The following is a 24,375-nucleotide window of genomic DNA, read 5'->3' on the forward strand; positions in this document are numbered from 1 at the left end:
CTGGCCCATCCTTACATGGCTTGGTGGAAACAGTTGCCACAATGTATATGGGCCAATCTAGGTCACCTCAGAAGACTTCTTGAGCTTGGCCCCTAGGTGTGTCCTGGGTAGTGTGGCACCTTGAGAAATACATCTGCACCCCCACAGTCAGAAATTTCATTTTAAGTTAGATTTGCAGTTGTTGGATTTACTGTGTTATATGAGTTCTCCAAACTTTCTAGGACTGGAGCATTTTGCTGACTGTACTAGCTGGTTTCAAGTTAACACTTGAAGTTGGTAATAATATTTGCCGTCATGTTTATAATTACCATGTCATTAACAGTCAGTGGGGTGGAAGTTTCATGGGACTTTTCATTTTAATTTAGCCAATTGTAGTTGTTATCTGAAAAGCCTCAGACAGTCTTTTATGGGTTGTTTTAGCCGCTTGCTTATATGAAGAAAACTGACTTTGTACTTCAAAACAAGATTGGCATTGGCACTTTTGAAAGGGTTGACAGAATGTCTGTCTGAGAGCTCAGGGACTGTGGGCTGGTCTGAAAGAGGCAAACAGTCAGCAGTGAAATACAGTAGATCCAATGGAGCATCACAAAAGCAAGTTTCCTTCAGGCCAGCGCCACCATCCAAGGTGGGGGAGGGAGATTTGGGCAGTTCTAGGAGGGAGGTGTCCCAGAGTTCACAAGTGGCAGGAAACACTCAGGGTCTGGTGAGTCTGTGTTCCTACACCATGAGACCATCCATCCATTCCTGTCAGGCCCCCAGACAGTAACTTGGGAGTGCAGGGAGTCAGACCTACTTCCTTCCCCTAAGGGAGTGCCAGGAGAGGGGCACAGCAAGGGATGAAGGAGGCCCTAGTGGCTCAGGTGGGGTTTCAGAGCAGAATGCTAACAGCAGGGTACTAACTAATCAGGAAACTGAGGCACTCACCAAGTCTGACCGACCTGTGACTCCACAGAAACTTAGGAGCTGGAGACTCATCCCAGACACATCAAATTCTGTGTCTGGGGCTGTACCAAACATGGCTACATCCCAATCCTATAGGGATTGAAGCTCTGGATGTGCCTTGACTCAGAGTGACTTGGGTACTAGATGAGACAGATCCACATGGTATGAGGTTTTGTGCACAGGCTTAAGACAGACCTGAGTTCAAATTCTGTCTTCATCCTTTCCTAGCTCTGTGACTTTGGGTAAATTATTTGATTCCTTGAATCTTTAGTTTTCACCTATAAAATGTGGAAAATAATATATATCCCATTGGGTAGTTTTGAGAATTAATCAACATAAGATATGTTAAGGCACTCAGGGAGCCTGCACCTAGGTAGTAACCTTTAATCACAGTAGCAAACATCTGCTGCAAAGTCCCACAAAAGCAGCAAGAACAAAACAACAGCCAGGCAGAACAGCTGAAATTTGGGCTCCTGTGATGTGTGATTTACAAAGCCTATGTTTTGTGAACTAAGCTGTCACTGGGGTTGGGGATTGGGGGGGGGGTGTCTTGGTTATGCCTGCTGGTTTCAGCAGCTGGGCTTTTTTGGGTGGTTAACTAGTGAGGCTGGGCACAGGCCTTCCCCCAGTTAGGTGTCTTTAGAACGGAAAGTAGGACTATTAAGTCAGCCCACATCCTGGCTACTTAACTTCTTTAGCATTTCCCCCTTCCCAGCTTGAGGGCCTGCCCTTTCTCCAGGCAGCCTGCAACATAATTATTACATATTGTCTTTATCATGTATGTAATGAGAAGCACAAAGATCCCTAAAAAGGTAGGAAAGGGCTGTTACTGTACTGGCAGTCAACCTGCAATGGTTGGAAGATTGAACATAAAGTGATTTGACCTTGAGCTTCAAGTGGCTATGATATCTTGAGGGCTGACCACACCTTGGAAAGGGGTTGGCTTTCACTTTAAGACAAGTAGGATAAATCATAAAAGGAAAAGGACTTCCTCAAGAAGCTTGATTTTTAAAGGCCTTGTACAAACATTTAAAGGAAGGTCAGAGAACTGGATTAAAGCCACAGGAGGCAAACTTGTGAACAGTAGTGGTAGAGGAGGGTTTGAACTTCTGTTTGGAGAAGCTGTTTTATTGTAAAGGGAGATGAAGACAAGGATACAGGCCTGTGGTTCTGCTCCTGCTGTTTCCATCTAAGAGAATGTGCTTCAAATTGGAAAATGCAAAGCAGATGATCATATATGAACCAATGGTCAAGAAAGGTGAGGAGACTGTAAAAGCACCAACCTACTTCAACCGTCGTAGCCACAATAACTGTCATGCATTGTCTACTTAATGTGTGCCACTGGGACGTTGTATACATGGTCTCTGTGTGAGTTTGGTGGTATCAGGCTCAATTTACATATTCATCTACAAGACACGGAGGAATCAAGCATGCTGTGTTGCTGGAGCTAGGGGCATTAGAACCCAGCCCAGCTGTTCTGTCCACCCCCACACACTGCTTTGGGAATGGCTCCATAGCTCAGGCCTGAGGGAACTGCATTCTGGAGTGCTGAAGGAACTTGCCTGTGTAATCACAGGGAAGTCACAAAGAAATCATTGACTACAGATGGGAAAATGCCCAGAACTTGAAAAGACAGCAATGGGTGGGTTCAGGAAACTATATAGACTTGTGATCTTGATCTTATTACTGGGCAAAATTCTAGAATCCTAGCTTTGGCACAATTGGCTGTGTAACTTTGGGCAAATGACATAACTCCTCTGGGCTTTTTAGTTTCTTTGCCTGTAGAGTATGTGCTTATATTACATTATTTCTAAGGTCCCTTCCAGTTCTAAGTATTTTATCCTAGTGAATTCTGTTAATGTATACTGATAGTTTTAGTGTTTTAGTCCTATATCCATCAGACAACTCATTTTCACTTTGTATCAAATGCTCCAGCCTTTCTTCAAAGGGTAAAGGGTTAAGAAGACAGAGTTTGGAGTGAAATAGTTGTAGGTTCAAATCTCACCTCTTCTACTGACTAGCTAGATGACCTTAAGCAAATTTTGTAAACCCCTTGTACCTCATTTTTTACCCCTTGTAAAGTGCTGATCTTTCGCACATTTCTATGTCACAGGGTTATTTTGGGGTTAAATGAAACAATATGTGTAAAACACTTAGCTTCATGCTTAGAGTATAACAAGTGCCCAGTTAGTTCTCATATTTCATTGATTCTAAGATGCCCTTTTCCTCTCCACATTTTTACTGTCTCTGCATCTTACAGTTTATGGTGTGTAGTAGTTTAATTGCAATAGTTTTTTCTTTCTTGATGGTACATAAACTAATGATGCATTTTACAATTAATTAAATATGGTATCTCCCCAGGATGATTCTCACCCCTGAGGTTCTCAATTTCTTTCTGGGTTGCCCCCTTCTGTAACTTCTTGCCAGCCACGATCTCTTCTACAGCAAAGCAGAATTAGGGAATGGAATAGCCAGGGAGGGGACAGTCTCAATCATCAGCTTGTCTGGCTTGTTCATTTTACTGGTGTTGAAAATGAAGGCCAGAAAGGGAAGAGACTTTGAAAAAGCTTGCAGAGAGCTTGGGTCTTTAGATTCCTAGTGTAGTGTTCTTTCCTGGGTCAGGAACATTATTTGTCTGGAACAGTACCAGAACTATCACTGAGTTGCTCTTTGCATGCCTGGGCCCCAGTTGGATGGTGAACATTTCCAAATATACATATGGATTTTGACGGAAGGATTTTAGTCATGGAGCCCCAAAGCTAGCATGATTAGATTGTTGACTACTCTTGCCATCTGCACAAACACAGAATCAGATACATTTAGAGTTGAAGGGAAGATTATTTTCCATGGGAACTGTAATGTCCTTACCTTTGCAGTAGTCTGAATTTGCAAGGCAGCTCTCTGGAGGAAGCTTATTTCCTCCTAGTTATTGTATCTTCAATTTCAGGAGCTGACAGCATGTGGATGGTTGTGTCTTAAATTGTGAATGGTTTTCTGCAATTTGACTGCTTCCAGGTTTGTACAGCTGATCCCAGTGACAAGTCAGTCACACAGTCCAGACACTTCATTAATTCATTCATTCACACAATCACCTAGCACTTACCGGACACCTGCAATCTACCAGTCACAAGGTATGAACATAATCTCAGTTAATTCTCACAATAGCCTTATGAGATTGGTGTTACTTACATTTTGCAAATGGGAAAACTGAGGAACAGTCACATTTTTTGTGTGTGTTGGACACTGATGAATCTTCCATGTAGAAAATAGGGCTAGGGTATTCTAGAACAAGAAATAACCTTATTGTTATAAAAAATGTCTTAAAATTGAAATAGCAACAGGAATTATTTTACACTGCAAGATGTGAACAAATACAAAAATACACCCATAGCCTATAGAAAGAAATCAAGTGTTCATTGAGTATGTTACTAGCTCTAAGCATTAATTGTATAAATCACTCTTAATTGAGCCAATGGGCCTCAGAGTAGTTCCCTTCTTTGTCTTGTGTATAGTTAGAACTTCAGGTGTTAAAAATATCCAGGGGGCCTTGTCTTTTTCTAATCTCTGTAAGCGGCTAATTTCTCTCTCCTTTGGTCCCATTTTAATGAATGATTCTATATATTAAAAAGGATGTCTTTACTGGATTTTTTACATCTGTAAAGTTTTTATTGGCAGACATTTTCTTTTTAAAGTTTATTTATTTTTGAGAGAGAGAGAATGTGTGTGTGTGTGTGTGTGTGTGTGTGTGTGTGTGAGCAAGGGAGGGGCAGAGAAAGAGGGAGAGAGAGAATTCCAAGCAGGTTCCACAGTCAGCGTGGAGCCTGATGTAGGGCTCAATCTCACAACTGTGAGATCATGACCTGAGCCGAAATCAAGAGTCCGACACATAACTGACTGAGCCACCTAGGTACCCCTGGCAGTAATTTTCTTAATCTATTACTCAAAATTTTGAGTAGAACAGAACAAGTCAAATCTGTTTGCAAACGGGCTTTTTCTTTGACAGAATGTTCACCCAGTCCTTTGAATGACTTCTCACCCTACCTTGTGTTGAACTGTGGGATTCAGAAGCCATTGGGCAGGTTGGCTTCTCACCATAGCATGATAGCCTGATGGCCTGATTTCCAGTATGACCATTCAGCTTTTTGTTGGCTTAATAGAGGGTAATTGGACATTACAAAGTGAGTACACATGTAAGTTTCAAATTGTCTCTTGAAAATGCTCTAGCTTTGTGAAGACTTTTTCCCATTAGGAACCTTCTCATTTAGAATTCTTGGTTTTCTGGCATAACTACCTCCCAAAGTGGCTGAAGCTCAAAGGCATCTACATGAAAGTTGGCAGTTAATAGCTGAAAGCTTTGGTTTCCACTGGGAAATTTGATCAAGTTTCAAAAGTTAACAATAACACTTTTTAAAGAAAGAAGTGGAGACAAGGGCGCCTGTGTGGCTCAGTTGGTTAAGTGTCTGACTTCAGTTCAGGTCATGATCTCACGGTTGTGAGTTCAAGCCCCGCGTTGGGTTCTCAACGCCTAGAGCCTACTTCAGATTCTGTGTCTCCCTCTCTCTCTGCCGCTCCCCTGCTCATGCTCTGTTTCTCTCTGTCTCAAAAATAAATAAACACTAAAAAAAGGAACAAACAAAACTTTTTTAAAAAAATAAGTGGAAACAGAAGCCACTTGCTTCTTCCCTAGATTTATGTGCTTAAACCAAGGATGGCCATCTCTGTAGCTCTCCTAGATGGCAAATCTATGTTTATGGACCCTTGGTCCATACAGCCCCCCACTGGCTATATCATGGACTGTTTTGTACTCATTCAGTTATTGGTTATAGGATATGGAGAACATTCTCAGTACATTCCAAGAGAGCTCTTGACACAGACCCAGTACTCAAGGACTTAACCATTTGTTGGATATCTATCATCTATATGACTGACACTGTCAATAGAACTTTTCTGCAACGATAGAAATGTTCTCCAATGTGATAGCCATTAGCTACTTCAAATATGACCAATATGACAGAGGAACTGAATTTTAAATTTTATTTAATTAATGAAAATTTAAATTGCCTCATATAGCTAGTGGCTACTGTGTTGGGTAGCAAAGATCTAAACTATCATCTACCCATCCTTGCATTTTAATATGAATGCATCTATAGTGGGAATACTCTTCAGGCCATATGGTGTGAAGCAGAAAATGCTTGACTAAATTTGGGTTTATAGACTTACCATCTGACTTTGAGTGCCTTCCCCTCACTGGATTTTAGTTTTCCTTACTGTAAATGAAGGGCTAGCAGTTCTGTAAGGACTTTTAGATCTAGCATTCCATTTGGATCTGCTCAGTTCTGGCGTCTGATGGCCCCTCTAGGAAGGGGTATGTTTTGTCAGTGCTCTGAGGAGAAGGAAGGTTATTGTTTCTGCTCAACTCACTGGCATGCACTGTTTGTAAAGCCACTGGACACATTTAGGAGTTCTTTCTGGATGAAGTTAGTAGGAAGATGAGGTGAGAGGAAGTGATGCTTTACTCTGGGAGGCTGGTGAAGATGTCGAGGATGGAAACCCTGGCCCCACTCCTGGGATGGCAGTCTTTATGCATTACAGGGGTTTCAAAGCTATATTCATTTGTCAGAAGAGAAAGTGGTTAGAACAGGACTCTACAGGGGTGGCATTTCATGAATAGCTGAGAGTGTCTTTCCAGGTTTGGTTCATCTGAGTGACCTAGTGCAAGTTCTGAGACAATTACACATGTAGGAATTCAAGGAAGTGCCTTTAGTTACTTTGATACAGACCTCACCCCACATTGGGAACCATGTCCCCTGTGTTCCCCAAGTGGGAAAGGGAACATAGCCACACAGTTACTCAACTTCTGGCCCCATACTTGTCCTACAGATTAATGCCTGCCAAGAGTTCAAGGTTACCATGAGCACATTTATCCTGAGAGCTGAGACACCAGAGCAGGGTAGGTAGGCATGGGATGACCCAGGCTTTCTCTGATTGTGTCACCAATACAGGGGGCTGTCTCTCTTCCGAAGTTGGTGGTGATGGTGTTAGTGGTGGGAAGGTTAACTAGAGCCTAAAAGCACAGGCAGAGTTCAAGATCAGAAAGGCATAAAACCTGTAATTGCTTCCACAGAAAGGCTACCATACAGACATGATAACTAATACCTGGCTTTTGTATGGGGCTCTGCAGTTTGGCAACTGCTTTACCTTGAATTTATTTAATCTTAACTGGGGTAGTTGTGAAATATCCACTTGAGGAAATCAAAGGAGAAGGAGCAGCCTCCCCCACATTGCTAAGTTGATATGAGTTGAAACTGATCATCTCACTATAAGTCTTTCTGTCACTCCATGGGGTCAAGAGCTTCGTGAGTGGCAAGTCAAGAGGAACTGGGAGAGGATGTGTCAGCAAGAAGTATGAGTCTTCATCATGTAGTGGGTGAGAACTCCCAACAGACATCTGGGAAGAATATAGAGCACAATAAGATGTCAGGCTTGGGGGGGAGGGGCACTGGGATTAATTCTTCCCAACATGCTGTTGGAGGGAAGCTGTGCAATACCCTCTTCCAAGCCTCCCATAGAACAGGGGCAGGAACCTTAGTCTCAGCCCTAAAGGAGTGGCAGTGACATGAGTGGAGAGGATTCCCCATGAGGAGGCTGCCTGCCTTCTTCTGTGGTCCTTCTACTAATTATGGTCCTTCTACTGGCTACATTGGAGCAGTAGAAACCTCATGAATCTTGTGCCTGGTCTGAGAATGCTTCCTACAGGAAAGGGAACTGACAGCCCAGGTCAGACTCTTTCTAGGACCCTGCTTCTTATTCTAGGGATTAACTTGAGAACCAATTATAGAACATGCAAATAAATCAAAGGAGAGACAAAGATGAAGAGCATGGAGATAAAAAGATCAAAGAGGCAGAGGACTGCAAACTCTAAGCAAGAGAAAAAGGAGAGATAGTTTAATATAGATTTGAGTTTTGGGTGTTTCTTTATATGATCTTCATGTAATTATACAACTTTAACATTTTAATACATATTCATTGTAGAAAATTTGAAAAGTATAGAAAAGTATAAAGAGGAAAAGGAAATATCCCCGTAATCCCACAACCCAGAAATACATTATATCCATATTTGGGATCATACCAAATTGCTATTTCTGAAGGTTAAAAAAGTTACGTCTCAAATTTCATATGATTCAACCTAACATATGTAGTACATGTATCATTAGATATTTTAGAAAATATTTAGATATTTAGAAAATACAATATTTTACTCTACATATTGTGAGCATTCTTCTATGAAATTATAAATTATTCAAACCATTTATAGCTATCTCAACATTGGTTAACTCATCCCTTTCTGTTGGACGTTTAAGTTATTTGCAGTTTGAGACCACAATAAAACGTGCTGCTTAAAACTCCTTGTCCTCAAGTATTTGTCCTCAGTGTTCCTCAGTTCCTCAGGATAGACATCCAGAAGGGGAATTACTAAATCATTGGCTATGCATGGTGTTATTATTCACGATTCATATTGCCAAATTGCTTTCTGGAAAGGTTACACTGGCAGAACTATGGGCAGGGAGGGCTAACACTGGACTCATGCCAGCATTGAGGATTATTGCCTTTTCAAAATCTTTGCAGATTTAATGGATTTTAAAACATCTCATTGTTTAGTTTGCATTTCCTTGATTAGTAATTAGGTTGACTGCTTTTTCTTATGTTTATTAGCCATTTCTCCTTTTTTGAAATGTCTATTCTTTGCTTGTTTTTCAAATAGGGAGTAGTATTAATCCTTATTCTGTCAAATTTGTTGTAAATATGTTCCCCAGCTTGTCCTTTGCATTCTAAATTTTGTTTATACTCTGACGTGTAGTTTAAAATTTTCCATACACAAAAATCGTCAATATTTTCCTTTCTGATTTCTTTTAGTGCTTTTATGCCTCGAGAACTCTTTTTTCACTCAGGGATCAGTTACATTTACTCACCCATATTTCTTCTTAAAATGTTTCTTATATGTCATTTTTAAGATTTGGGTTTCTAATCTGTCTACAATTTATTTTGGTGTATGGTATAAGGTTGTGAGGATGAGCTTGACTATTTTACCCCAAGTAGTCCTTTTTTCCAGTGCCATTTATTGAATAATTTGTCTTTTCCTCATTGCTTTAGATTCTTTCCTTATCATCTATTAGGTTCTTAAATATGCCAGATCTGTATTAGGTCTATGAATCAGACTCCATTCATTTGTATGTTAATTCTTGTGTCTCCTCCACCTTTTAATAATGTAGTTTAAAAAAGTATATTTTAATATCTAGTGGGGCAAGCCCAGCCATTATTCATCTTTTTTTTTCTAAAAAATGTTTAATTACTTTCACCCATTTATTCCTCCAAATGGAAGTCTAGTAAAAAATCCCTTTGGCACATAATAGGTACTTAGAGATTCATTCAATAGATATCTGCTATAATATTTAGCTTTTTAATCCAAAAACATGTTGATTTTATTTGAATTTAATTTTACTTGAGTCTTCTTGAATGTCTTGCATTCCTGAGATAAACTCTATTTGCATGCACAGCAAATCTTTAAATGACATTTAACAAAAAATTAATTTTCTTTTTACAGCTTATTTGGACTTCATTCTTTCAGTTGTAAGAAAACTATCTGTGATGAATGGTAGCCTTTTTTTTATTTGTCATGGAATCATATCATAGAGTAAACAGCTGTGGAACATGGTTATCCTAAACTTAAAATAAGGTCACTTTTAAAATGCTGTTTGCAGATGGTATCATAACCACAACCTAATTATTAAACTTTTTAAGTACATGAATATTATACAAAGATCCTGTATATGAAAGACTAATACACAAAGGGGGGAATTTGCTCTTCTTGCATTATTTCAAGAATAAATAAGAAAAATTGGACAACAACAACAAAAAAATTAAAGAAACATTAAAATTCACATCAGCCATAATCCCATTTTCCAGAGATAACCAGTATGTATAGGTATGTATGCAGTTTTTATACACAGACACATACTAATATATTACAATTGGGATAAGTTTGTACATGCTGTTTTATAATCTATTTTTCCTACTTAACAGTAGGCCATGAAATTTCCCATGGCATTAATTACTCTTGCACAGTGTCATATTTAATGGCTACACACAGTGGATATTCCATGGATTACTTTACCAATCCTGTCTGGATGAACATTTAGATTTTGTGTGATTTTCCAATAGTATAAAGCCATAATAAGCATCTTTACACTCTACTTTAACATTCTTCTAGTCTTTAGCATGTCATCTGTGTATTGAGTACATGTGCATATTCATTCATGGATAAAGCAAACTCATGGCTCCCTGTCATGGCAGGGGCTCCCATTCTATGAGAAGCTGGAAAAGAACAAAGAGGACCAGGTTTCCCAGCCTCAGGAGGTAATCTGCCCAGATTACTGGGGAAAAAATTCAAAGTGTTGGAGAATTGATGGAGAAAATAGCTTCAGAGAGCATAGTACAGAGAATTTTAGCAGCTTTGGACCATTTGTTCTACTTAGCAGGTGGATTTGAAGGTCTGGCTTACCTGAGTTTGTATTTGCCACTTTCCTGTGCATCCACACCTAGCTCCACAACCTCTAGCTTTTCTTCTTCTGTGAATTCCCCATTCACAATGGCCTGACAGCTCAAGGCCAGCCAAGGAAAAGGCCCACAGGGAATGGACTCTTTGGGACTCTTACTCTTTTTCCCTGCAGGCAGCTGGGACTCCTTAATGGGGCTCTGAAGGGTTAACCTATGGGTAGATGTTGGGGCTACCAACAGTGGTATGCATTTGCAATGGAGGTACTTCTCAGAAATGCCACCTGGACCCATACACCTTTGTCTGGAACCCAGCTTCATAAAGGCAGTGGGGGAGAGGAGCTGGGGAAGAAGGAATAAGCCTGGCCAGCTATAGTCTCCAACACATAGGAATCAGAGTGGAGGGATGCCCATGACCATAGCCCTTTGGACACAGGAGGAAGGGGCAAGTGCTTATTCAGCTCAATCAGCAGCTGATCTTCCTTTGGGCACAGGAGGCTTTCCTTTGCATCTGAGGAAACTGGCTAGGGGAGCAGGAATGGTTGGAATGCTCACCAAAAAGCTTAGATTGGATAGGGGTGAAAAACAATAAAAATTCACAGGAACCACACAGATGAATGTGAGCATCATGGCTTACAGGCATGTAGTGGGAAGGTGAGGAGGCAGTTTTTAGCTGCCATTTTCTGAATTTACTTTATTCACTTAACGTGTACACTTACATTTGTTTATTGACACAATCAACACTTATTAATAAGTACGTATTATTTACTAAGCCCCATGTTAATGCTGCTAAGATGAACAGGGAAGAAGGAAGGAGTGTTATGTTTACTTAGCCATCAGTATATGTCTGATGCCTTCAAGTACATTTTGTCCTTTAATTATCACCACAGCCTGTGAGGTAGGTATTCTTATCTCTGATGAGGAAACAGAGACTCAGAGAAGTTAAGTAAGTTGTCTAAGGGCACACAGCTAATAAGTGCTAGAGCTGGGAGTCAGACTTAGTTCTGTCTGAATGCAGAGCTGTGCTTTACTCAGGGCCATGAGTGCCTCTCAGGATGTGCCTGCCCTAGGAAAGCTTACTATCTTATACAAAAAATAGCTTGTTGAGCAAATAGTGGCCAGGCATGCTCTTCTGTGGCTACCTGAGTAGGAACACTTGAGAACCCCCTTCTTATCCCACCATGATCCAGCCTCCAAGGGATCTTGTTAAATAAATTTGCACACCCCTTCTGCTGGCTCTAACTTTTTTCAGAACCCCTCATGGAGTCAGGAAGGGTCTTGAGTCAAGTTGTTATCCCTCTGCTAGCAGGGGTTAGAGGCTGGGCAATCTTCTATTAGGAAGGCTTCCAGGAAAGGCAATGCCTAGGCATCTGTAAAACTCCTTTCATGTTTAACTTCACTTCTTCTGGCTCTCAGTAACTCCACAGTGAGGGAGAACCACCTCTGGTTGAGCTCATCCTTAGAGCATAGGGTCCTGGTCCTGTAGCCAGCCTTGACTTCCTACCATCCGCCTCAACTGCCTTTTATTCAAGCTATGGAATCTAGATAATTTCTTCTTGGTTAATTTTTCTGCCAGCCCAAGCACAGGATTGGGTCCCATCTAGGTTATGAGTGTTAGAAAGTGTGCCATAAGTGAGTCAGATGCTGGATTATAGGATGAAGTGGTTAGAACTCAAGAGAGATTATAGCGTTTTTTTTTTGTTTTTTTTTTTACTTTGTTTTAGACAAATGGTTCTCAGCCATTTAGGGAGTCATTGACCCCTTTGAAAATCAGATGAAAATTGGAATTACACAGATTCTCTTCTCAAAAACATGGGCACTTATGGACACATACGCAATAATTTGCATGCAGTTTCACGAGCTTTATGGTCCTCCCCAACCACACATCTTGAGGCAGGGTTAGGAATCTTGCTTTGGTTTATTAGGTAGTCCTGGATTGTATGGCTTAGTATGTGCACTGGTAAGCACAGTTGAGGGTTACCTAGGCAACCCTTTGTAGATCCCCCCCCCACCACCCCCCCCCCCCCACACACACAAGCTTCTTGTTTTTTCCAGAATTCTGGAGAAGGATTCTAGCTTTGTGAGGTATTTGGATTACTTTGATTTCCTATTTAGCACTTGACATCATTATGCTTCTTTCTAAAGAAATAGCAGACATCATGAGTCAGACTCTCTCTTGAAATTGGTCCTTTCCTAGCTTATGCTGGCTCCTGGTTATGCTAGTTTCACAGAGGAAGCTTAGTTCTGTCTAAATGCAGAGCTGTGCTTTACTCAGGGCCATGAGCTGCCTCTCAGGATGTGCCTGCCCTAGGAAAGCTTACTATCTCACAGAGGAAGCTTTGTTGCTTATCTCTGGCAAACATTAACTCATCCTTCTGTTACTCTGGAGAAGGTTTAGGTCATGGTGGAAAAACCACATGTCTTAGCTACTCTTCTCCCTGTTCCCCTAAAACTACCAGAGAGATCATGGTTCTCACCAGTATCCTATCTGGTCCAGAACCTTGCTGAGGATCCTATAACCCTTTGCCTCTTCTCTAGATACTGCTTTTTCACTTTTTAGACAATTTCTTAGAGCTTGAGTTTTATTAGGCCTCTTCTGAATATTTATCTCTCATATGTACCTCTATCATTGTATTTCTTATATAATATTAAAATTACATGTTGATGTGCCTGATTTGCCTCCTATACTCAAAGTCCCTTAGCGGGGTCAGAACTCTACATTTTTTTTATCATTGTACCCATAGTGACTGGAATTTTATCTGAAACATATATGTGCTAAATATATATTTTTGAACTGAAGTGGGCAGTGTTTAGATACCCAAGGCAATAACTTAAGGAAAGTTTTAAAAATTGCTTAAACTCTAGAAATTTTTCCATGGCCAATCCATCTACTTCAGAGATTACCAGCCAGAAAAACATAGTACTGGGATCCATAAGTAGTTCATGCTGTCTCATTTCCCTGGGAGAGGTGTAGGTGTGTGTGTGTGTGTGTGTGTGTGTGTGTGTGTGTGTGTGTGTGTGATATGCATAGACTTTTTTCTGGGTTACTACAATTATTATTTATTAATTATTTTTAAAAATGTTTATTTTGAGAGGGAGAGAGAGTGGGGGAGAGGCAGAGAGAGAAGGAGAGAGAAAATCCCAAGGGGGGCTCGATCTCATGAGAACTTTGAGATCATGACCTGAGCTGAAATCAAGAGTGAGCCACCCAGACACCCCTGCGATTATTTAAAAACAATACCAGAACAAATCTTTGTATTATCTTCTGTAATATTTCCATGTCTATGTCCCTTCAACATTTCTTCATATTTGTTTATCTCCCTGATATATCTGAAGGTCTCTTTCATCTCTGCCTCTTTCTCACTTGGTTCATATATCCTCGGACAGGCTGGAGAGCAGTCACTCTGAGTAGCAACTATGCAACTAGCTCAGGACCAAGGACAGCAGCATACATGTCCTTGAAGTGAGAGAAGGTGCTTTTGTTTGCTAAAATTTGTTCAATAATATGACCTTTGGGCATAGCTCTTCTCACCTGTCAGGATGCATTTGCAATTCTGCAGTTCTGGTTATTACTCTTTGCTTATTTGGTCATTGCTTGTGTTTGACCCATGTCTGCAGTGGATGTGTGTCCAGTCTGTGCCCACTATGTCCTTGTGGCATTGCTTCCACTGATGGGTAGTGAGACTAGGGCAAGAGTGGCACAGCTATAGAGTCAGAAAATATGGAGGTAGGGGTAGGGAGAAGCTCTGGACTGGGGTGAGGGGGACTGGTTTAGGAGCTCCCCATGAGGTCTCTTGCTCTGAGCTCTGCAGTCATCCTTTGCTGCTTTACTGCTACCCACATCTGAACTTCCAGCTATGGGGAGCAGGGCAGAGTGAGGGGAAGTACAGGGCCATTCATGTTTGCATGCCTGCTGTTCCATAGTGACAGGGGCCAAAGATGCATTTTCAAATCAACAATTTCATCTTTAACCTAAAGTCATGTCCTGATTAAATTAAAATTAATTCAAATTCAAATACTACTGATATGCACCTGGGGAAGAGGGAGGGGGACTGAGAGTGAGGGTCCCAAGGAGTGAGCCTTTTATATGTCTGAACCACAGCACATACCTTCCGCCTCCACCTCTAAGTATCTCTGTAACTCTCTCTAAATATATTATATAAGCAAATATACTGCTAATGTTCAACAGCTGATTCATGTTCATCACTGACTAATTCATCACTAGCTAATGTTCTGTGTTACTTTGAGAACTCATGCAAGAGTAATACTCACTGTAACAAAAAGACAATAAATCTACAACCGTCACAACCCTCCATGAGGTATGAGCACTTTAAATAACCTAGTCAGTTAGCAAAGAATCTGTTTTTAAGAAGTGATGGGCAGATATAATCACTTCTGAAGTGGCCATTTTCTTGTGTCTAGAGAACACCAAATGTTGTCAAGTTTTCTGGGGAGGGAGGGAGGGAGAGGGCAAGTGAGCCTGTGTGCATTGCTGCTGAGGTCTCAACTCAGCTAATATTAAATCTTGTGAAGAATAAACAGAAACGGTTTGCTCATTAGCTGGGCTTACAGAGGTGTTACCCACATGTTTAAAGTGCTAATTAATAGTGATCTCTAATGCAGCTAATTTAGCAATGGTGTTACAAAATTTTGCTCTTCAAAAGTAGCCCATTAACCAGGCCTTTATATCTAATATTGACTTTAGAAAGTTAATATTGAAATTGGCCACAATTAGAGTTCATGCAGAAGCCAGAGAGAGAAAAAAGATAAAGATGGGATAGAAATAGGCAGGGGAGAAGGCCTGGGGGAGAAAGAGGCACAGCAGTCAGTAAGCATCATTTGTGTGGAGGGCATCATGGCACTGTGGGTGAATAAGAATCTGTCCTGGGGCATTCCTGAGCACAAGCTGTGTACTGGGAATTGGAGATACAGATATAAACACCCAGCCCAGACCTCTGGAGCTTAGGGTCTCGAAAGGGATCCAGATGTTGCAGTGGAGATGACACAACAGTGAGGGGTCTGCCATGTGACAGACAGAGAAGGAGGAGCCAGCATAGCCTGGGCAGGGGAGGTGTCGGGGAAGGCACCCTGGGCAAGATACCCAGCTCATCATAGCACAGGGCAGGAAATGGTCATTGTGGGGACTGATGAACAAATGCAAATCAGACTTCAGAGAAAGTAAACGTTGCTTCTCCCTGGTGTAATGACTACCCAGTCTGGCTACTGTCATCTCAAGTTCCTGACCGCTGCATGAGACCTAGTCAGTTTGCTTGGAAAAGCTTAGTATTTAGCATTTGCCAAAAGAGGAGCCCTTGTCTTTGTTTTTTCCCTTCTCCTTTCTGTGTTGAAATCAGATTAGCTGAGGCTTGTGAATGTCCTTCTCTTAGAAGTGCCTGGGAGGAGGAGAGCTCTGCTACACTGTCCTTCCTCCCATAAAAGTGAGGGAGGTTGCTGCTGAGGCTGGTTTGACATTTGCAGGTGTCAGTGTTGAGGGACCGAGGCTGTGCTGTGGGCAGATGGATCCCCAGGTGGGGCAAGGCAGGTGGAGCTCCACACTGCACAGTGTGTTCTGTTGCTGACACAAAGCTGCCCAGTCTCTTTCTTTACCAGATTTATTCCTTCCTCTTAGCACACACTTCCTGCCTCAGTGGCAGTTGTTTTAACTAGAGATCTAAGGAATATATTTATAGTCTCTGGAAGAGTTTTCCAACAGCCAGTTTCCTCAATAGCTTGTTAGCATCTGTAAAGAGGAGACAAGACATTCACCTCCATCTCTCTCTCTCTCTCTCTCTCTCTCTCTCTCTCTCTCTGTGTGTGTGTGTGTGTGTGTGTGTGTGTGTGTTTCTCAACAGCTCTTTCTCTCTTGCTCTTACTCATTTCCTCTCATTCTTGCCACCCCTCTCTCTTTCTCTTGTGATAATAAAGGAAAGAGGTGAGGGAGAGAAGGGATAGTGAGGGGAATGAAGATAATTGCTCCCACCCACCAATCCCTTCCTTCCCATCCACAGCTGTACTGACAGTGTCTTCTCCCAGGGCTTTGCCCATCTAGTCCTACACATAAGGGATCATATCCTTAAGTCTCTTCCTTTTATGATTCAGTGCCACATTGCATCTTATTATGGTCTTACTCAAACTCCCAGCCTCCTACTGGCCTGGCAGCTCACATCAGGTACCTCACAGATAAGCATTCTTCCTGCCTCTCTTGGAACTTCAGAAGATAAAAAGAGACAAAGTTCTAGTGGCCCCCGTCCTCATATTCCAGCACCCACCTCAGCAAGGGCCACATGTCCCATCCTCCCCCACCTTTTGCACAGCAGAATGTGATACGGGGTTTGGGGTCAGAGCCTCCTGGCTCCAGCTCTGTTCTGGAACCACAGCCTTCCTTCAGGACCAGCCAGGTTCCACCTAGCTCTGGCCTGTGCTGCGTTGTTGCAGTCCCAGCTCTCTGAGCTTCCAATGGCACTTGCAGCCACTTCTCTGCTCATGCCTTCCCAGGAGCCCACCCTACTGAGATATCAGTTCAGAGTGTGATCATGGAGCTCAGCCACCATATCCATGCCCTCTTTTCCATCACTCCCTCATCCTACTTTTCTGTTCACCCCGTAAGCTCTCTCCATCTTTGGCACAGGGTCAGCTCGCCCCTCCTCTCTGCTGTGGCATTTGCTGCTTGCCACCAGGACACTGTTCTGTGGCCCTACCCTTACTCAAACCCTGGTTCAAAGATCACCTCCTCAGGGGAGCCATCCCCCTGATGAATCACCTCCTACTCCCCACTCTTGCTCTCAGTCCTCTAGCACCTGTGTATGCTTGGTTTTGTCCAGTATATCTGGAGCCTTTTTTGCATGACAGGCACTGTGTGCTGAGTGTTAAGGTAAGGCAAAGAGTAAGACATGGTCCCTGCCTCCAGGGTTTCAGAATCTGTTAATGGTGAAAAGAATGAAAACATAGAAATGACTTTCAGGAGAGAGAGAGGAGGAGGCACAGTCAGGGATGGTTCCACTTGAGGAGAAGGTCAGAGAAACTGCATGGAGGAAATGATGGATTCCAGAAAGATTGAATGGGTAGAATCAGCAGAACCAAGCACTGAACTGATATTTGGGATGTAGGAGTGGGAGGAGTCTAGAAGGCCTCCCAGGTTTCTGTTTGGGTAAGGTAGTAGGTAATGGCACAAATAATTAGGATACAGGAGATATAGGGCAGCCAGGCTGGGGGAGCGTGGGAGGGTCTTTGTCAGAACCTCAGAATCTTAAATCGTTTTTCATACAAAGTCTGGTAGCATCCTGGTCTCAGGGGAATTGGGCACTAGGTATTTTATTAGGCTGGAAACTCTCAGAGGGCAAAAATTGGGTCTCCCCTCCGAGGGAGAGAATTGCACTGTGTTCTCATTAGACATGGAGCTCCCTAGGGTGTGGGCACCTTTCTTTCCTCTGCTTCTCATCCAGTATTGCCCAGTGTTCAGGGCTTTGTACCTTGTGGGTGGGAGTGCAGGTGCATTGAAGAGGCATAAACCGACTGGCTCCTCTGCTCTCCAGGGTCATCTTGGAGATGGCGTCTTGGTCTATAAATGTATGTATAGTACTGACAGCAGTTAGAGAAAGCAGGGATCTGAGGATTGGGTTAGTGAGGAAGATTTGTTGTGAAATTAAACTATCTGATGCCTGAGAGAGTGGTTTAAGCTACCAAAATTCTGAGCAGTTTGGACAGGTGTTATTCATAACCACTCCTAGTGCCAAAAAACACAAGACATGGTCCAGTCTTGGTGCCCTGGAGGGGAAAGTTATCTATCTCCTCAATGGTTTTTTTATTGCAGAACTGAGTCTGGGTGATGGGTTCCAGGATAGTGGCTGACTTTTTGGAATTGTTGGGCGGTGGTGAGAGGTCTTCTCACAGTGGAGGTAGGAGGGGTGGTGGGTAGCACTAGATTATATTTTAGAAGTTCTATTTAGACTAGAAGGATGTTTTTATGGATCTATGCCTCTGAGGCAATTCTGGAATAGAAAGACATACTTTAGTGTATAGATTTCTGTAAATGCAACATGCATATGAATCACTGGGGTTTCTTGTTAAAATGCAGGTTCTGATTCTGTAGGGCTGGGGTGGGACCTAGATTTTCCATCTCTAGCAAGGTTCTAGCTGGTAAGTGATGCTTGTTACTTTGAGTAGCAGGGCTTTAGGACTCACCTTTAGGAGACCTTTCCTTTGAGGCCCCTTATATTCTGTACAGATGATGTCCTGCCTCTAATAACAGTTCATTGTCCTGTCTACATATCTGTCTGTCTCTGCCTGCAAGCCCCCTGGAGAGCAGGGTCCATTGCCTATTTATCTAAGTACCTCCACACCTCACATAAGGCCTCACACATAATAGGTGCTCAATAAAGAATTGATGAAAGAATGACTCTGGGAATAGGAAGCAGTCCAAATTATACCCAAAGTAAGGCTTGGTCCCAAGAGCTCTTGGAACTCTCAACTGCAAACCAAATGTCTTCTGTGCAGCAGATCAGTCAGTGATTCAGGGCCACTTTGATCGAGGCTCCCATGCTGGACATACAGGCATGGACTGGAAAGAGGAAGTGGAGGCCTACCTGAGCATTGATGAAACAGGTTCAGGCCCACTCGAGGCAATGAGACAATATTAGAAAACTTAACAGTAACTTCTAAGTAAGTGCACATTAAGGGGGTATGGCTGAGAACCAAAAGGAAATAGAGAGCAATCCGTGGGTACCCTGGCAGCTTGCACCTCCAAATGCTCAACAGTTAGCTGTTTGTGTATTCACTTGTTGAAATCAGGGTTGCCAGGGGAGGCTAGCATGGAGCACAAGGCACCCAGCTGCCCTAGGGTGCTCACTGCCATCCTGGAGCCATGAAATGACAGATGGGGGTGGTGTGGGGGTTGGGACTATGACCCAAGGGCCAGTCCTCCTGTTGCCATGTGGGGCCCTGCAGAGGCTGGGGCCCAGAGTGAAGGAGATGGGCACTTTCCCGCATGGGGAAGCCTGACTAGGAAGAGGTGAAGAGGAACAGGCAGCAGCGATGTAAGCCTAACACATTTGGAGGGAGGAGGAGGCAAAAGTGGGGCTTGGAGAAGTCCCATGCTGGAGATCCTGGGGAGATGGCAGTGGTAATTTTTACTTCCCTAATAGATGCAGAGCATTTCAACTTTGCTAATTAACCAAACAGCAGGCTTGTAATTCTGACAGCAGCAGGACACAAATGGGGTGGGATGTGTGCTGAATGCCATCGAAGCATGCCTTTGTCCTTAAGAGAAAGCACGAAACTGACGTTGGGTCAGGTCCGTGAGGGTGCCCTCGGATTCTTTTTTCCCTGCAGTAACTCCAAAGGGCACAGGGACTTTCATTGCTTCTCAGGCTTTCTTTAGAGTTAGCAAGGGACCTACTGTTTCAACAGGCTTTCCTTTTAAAGGGGAAAGCTAATCTACAGTTGGTCTAGAGTTTGTAGTCTAATAGTGCTATTATCAAATATACCTTGTATCAGAGACAGCAACTTCAGAGATACAAATAACTTGCCTCTTTCAAGGTATGTATGCTTCACAGACGTTCTTCCATCACTAGCCTTCCACTTTGGTAACTTAGGCCGTCCACAGGACGGGGTGATGCGTCCTAGGCATCCCAATCCCTAAGCTGACTCCTAGAAAAGAATATGCTGGGAGGTCAGGGAAGGGTTGTTTTATCTTCCCAAAAACACACTGAACCTTGTTAGGGACTTTGTTCCCAGCGCTTTCTCTCAAAGCATATTGATCTGATAATCTGAGGATCTTAAAGGCCAATAAATATGAAGAAAAGTTTAAAACATCTCAGCCTATCGGAGCTGAGTGGGACCCTGGGGGTCCTCTACCCAGATCACCAGCACTTCGCGTGACAGATGAAGCCTGTGACCTTGTGCATGTCATTTGAGAAAGGGTTACCATTTCATTCATTTCTTTATCCTTTCATCAAATGTTTATTGAACATTTTCTATGAGTCTGCCCAGACATGTACCTGATAGTGAAAACATGTTTCTATTTCATTGGTCCTGTTTGAGTTAGTTTTCAGTGGACTTCCCCTTTATTATAGATGCTGACAGCTGGTTTCACAAGGGCCTGGGGGAATTGATACATAGGACCCTCAGTTGGTGCAAATAGGTTTTCTACTCAAGGTCACCAACTTCTGAGCTGCTGAGCTAATTAGTTTAGCTCTACTTGGCTTTACATAATGCATATATTGTTGAAAAGTTGTTTGTAATTCAATTTTTAGCAAGTGAAAAACTAATTCAGACCATTAAGGCAAGTTTTATTTAAAGAGACCCTGGAGCAAATCCTTTTATAATGTGAAAAATCTTGTTGTTGTTGCAAACGATTATTTCCTACTTAAGGATTTTATAAATCCAGACACTTCAGGTTTTCTTATGGTAGACTCACAACCTGGGAGATAACTCAGCTGTCTCTGAACCAAATCAGGGAAGACTAGCCTGGGAAAAGGAAGCCCTAGGAATCTTAGACCAACCAGCCCAACCCAAGATACAGACATTTACTCTGGCCAGTGGTTGCAAGCTGCATGGACAAGCCCCAGCCTTTCTCTTAGGCCCTGGAGTCTGGAGGGGAGAAGGAAGAGATGGGGCATGATGAATGGGGTGTGAGGGATGGAATTCAGAGCTCCCTCTTGCTCTCACTTCATGCATGGGAGCGATGAGAGGTTAGTATAGGGAACCTTTTGCTTCCATTGTAGCAAATTCCATGCTCTTCCTTAATGCCTGAGGACTTCGTGGAATTAGAGCCATCTGTACACTTAAAGGGAAGTAAGAGAGAGGAAAAGCAGTGGGAAAAACAAGACAGGAGTTTAGGAGAAAAGAGGGTTATGTGGATTCTCATCATACAGTGAAATCTCATTCGTTTGGGCCTTGCTCGTTTTGAACTTGTAAATAACTTGAAAGACTGAAGTTTAACTTTTCTTATTAAATTTTTTTCCTACAGAAATTAATAGTAAATGTAGTAATATGGGGGAGAATGTTTTAAAATTGATGGATACAAAGGTGTATTTCACATATAAAAATAGGCTATTTTAGGGGCACCTGGGTGGCTCAGTTGGTTGAGTATTCAACTCTTGGCTCCGGCTCAGGTCATGATCTTGTGGTCATGGGATCAAGCCCCACATCAGGCTTCACACTGAGTGTGGAGCCTGCTTGATTCTCTCTCTCTCTCTCTCTCTCTCTCTCTCTCTCTCTCTCTCTCTCTTTCTCTGCCCCTCCCCCCCTTGATCGATCTCTCTCTCAAAATAAATAAACTTAAAGAAATAATAAATTAATTTTAAAAAAGAAAATAGCTATTTTAATGCAAAGGCATCGTTCTACACAAACAGTTCATGCATTAGCTCAATATGATCCTTGTCTAGTTGGTAAAGACTGATAGGACTTTTTTCCACCAAGGAAGCCCAAGCATCTTATTGTGTGAAGATGAAAAAACCCTATGTATCTATTTGTAAATTTTGTAATCATTTATATTGATCTTAAGCAGTTTCTACTAGTGAGATTTCATAGTTTTTCTGTGTTGGACATAAGGTCAGAGCGTAAATATCTGTACAAACTAAGGATAATAAGTATAAAACAATGCTTATAGTTAGAGCTTTCTTTTTTATGGTGTTTTCTTTCTTCTGTTGCTCACATCCGTCTCAAAGTGAGCCTTGTGGCTGGTTATTCTAGAATCAGGCACTCTGAGCCAGCTTATGAAGAGAAGCAAATGATGAATAAAGAGGCTCACTGTCTTCATTTAGTGAAAAATGAAGAAGAAATAGGTGAAATGGTCAAAGACACGTTGGAAATTTGTTGGGAGTTAGGATATAACCCCTGACCGTGGAAACTGGCATTCTGAGGACACATCTCTCCTCCTCTCTGGTTGAGTATACAACTGGCTCATTTTCCCTTCCCTAGGGCAGTGATCTTAATCCTGGGCTGTTGCCAGAATTCCCAGGTGCGTCTCTTGAAACAGTCAATGTTTAGAGGTTGAGACAGTCCTGAGTGGGACCATCCTCCCCAGTACATTTCTCTGTGGACTGTCAGATTGGGACCACATGGGAGTAAGCCAAGTGGAGAAAGGCACTGGAGCAGGTGTCCATGGGCTCTGGTTCTGTTTCACTGAGCCGACGCAGAACCTCTTCTCTTCTGGGGTCCATGTGTGCAATACACAGCAGAGGCTCCAGTTATAGCTCACAGAGTGTGGGCTGGCTCTCCCTGAGAGTCCTTGTGGGTGGTCGGGTTAAATGTGGGGGCACAGTGGGCTGGCCTGGGGTTTTGTGCCTGTGTGCTGAGGCTTGTCTTCCCACACACCTTGCACTCACACTGGGCTGGGTTGCCTTTGAGGCTGTTTCTCCAGGCACATCATTATATTCCATTCTATGTGAGCCCCAGGCCTCTGCCTCCCACCCCCTAAGAGGAAGTCAGCTGGACCCCAGAAGGGACTTTGCAGCTGAGAAGTGAAATTTAGGCAGAGAATGTGTTGCTGGAGAAGGGAGTGTGTTTCCTTCCCAGGAGATTGGTGTCTCCCCACCTCCTGTCTGTTGTGGACTGGTGAGGGTGACATTGAGGGGGAGGAGGAAGAAGGCTGTTGCATTCAACTTAGCTTCCCACTTGGGGATATTGTGGTTTACTTTTCCCATTTGTACAATGAAGACTAAAAGTCACTGTGCCAGGTAGAGGAAAAGCAATAAACAATTATTTAGGGCATTGTAGTCCATCTTGATATTAATAAACCTGTTCCATAGATGTTTACTGAGTGCTTACTGTGTACCAGACACCATGCTAGGCAAAGAGGTACAAAAGTGGCTTTTAAAAAGCCCCATCATCAAGTTGCTCACAGCAGCAGGGCTTGTGGTTGTTGCCTGCCAGGCACGGAGCTTTGTATATGTGGTGGGGGCAACTTGGACCATCCTTTCCCTGGAAGGGACACCTGCGTGGCCTGGCATCATGTGGAAGTGTCCTTCCTGTTGTGGACCCTCTCCTGCTCCATTGGGCTGGGCTGTAGCACCTGAACAAGGCACAACTTTTTGGCGCATGATAGCGTTGGGCCGCGGAGGGGGGTACCCAGGGATTCAGCCAGTTGGCCTCTTTCACCCTGATTCCTCTGTTTTGTCATCCCACAGGATCTTTTCGGAATGATGGTTTGAAAGCTTCTGATGTCCTTCCCATCCTAAAGGAAAAAGTGGCCTTCGTGTCTGGTGAGTGTTTGTGGAACTTTGCTCTATAAGAGACCTGGAGGAGTGTGTGTACGTGTGCATGCTAGCAGTCACTTCTTGGTGTGTGAGAGAGAAGTGGGGGATGGGGTGGCACTCAGGAGCCCCTGGCTGCATCCTTGCTCCAGAGGCAGGCAGAAAGAGGAGGGAGAGCTCTGATCCTAGCTGGGTGCTCTGGACGACATTCACCACCACAGGTGGGTGCCTCTCACCTCACAGCCCCCACACATACACCTTACCTCACCCCACCATCCCAGGCCTGTGAGGTCCCTCATGCACCACTAAGGTCCTTGTGGGAGATGGTCCAGTTGGAGGAGTCTGTTCACCTCACACATTCCCAGAGGTTTCATTTGGGTTCATCTCTGACTGGATCACAGAGAGGACATTAACATTTTTTTCTGGTTCCTCTTTATCTCTCCTTCCTGGCAAAGGGAACTCAAGTGAATGTTTATATCCATTCATTTACTTTTCTGAGTAATGACTTCCAAATATTTATTTCCAACTTTTCTCTCCAACCCATCTTGTGCACCTGCATCTTTTACTGTCTGATTCAGGGGTCAGCAAACTATAGCTGGTGGGCCAGCCACCTGTTTTTATAAGTAAAATTTTACTGGAACACAGCCATGTGCATTTGTTCAGGCAGTATTAGTCTCCTATTGCTGCT

At 43.0% G+C, this 24,375-nt stretch overlaps 1 protein-coding gene across 5 annotated transcripts in view; it reads left to right on the plus strand.

Moving 5' to 3' along the window:
- Positions 1-24,375, plus strand: part of KALRN (kalirin RhoGEF kinase) — a 520,685-nt gene that overhangs the window by 26,319 nt on the left and 469,991 nt on the right. For all 5 annotated transcript variants that reach the window (XM_042998400.1, XM_042998401.1, XM_042998403.1 and 2 more), the window contains one exon: positions 23,622-23,696. In XM_042998400.1, the coding sequence (XP_042854334.1) occupies positions 23,622-23,696 (75 nt within the window). Of the gene's footprint in view, positions 1-23,621; positions 23,697-24,375 lie in introns of those variants that run through there.

Source organism: Panthera tigris, chromosome C2, assembly GCF_018350195.1.
Source record: "Panthera tigris isolate Pti1 chromosome C2, P.tigris_Pti1_mat1.1, whole genome shotgun sequence".
In the NCBI taxonomy this organism is placed as follows: Eukaryota; Metazoa; Chordata; class Mammalia; order Carnivora; family Felidae; genus Panthera; species Panthera tigris.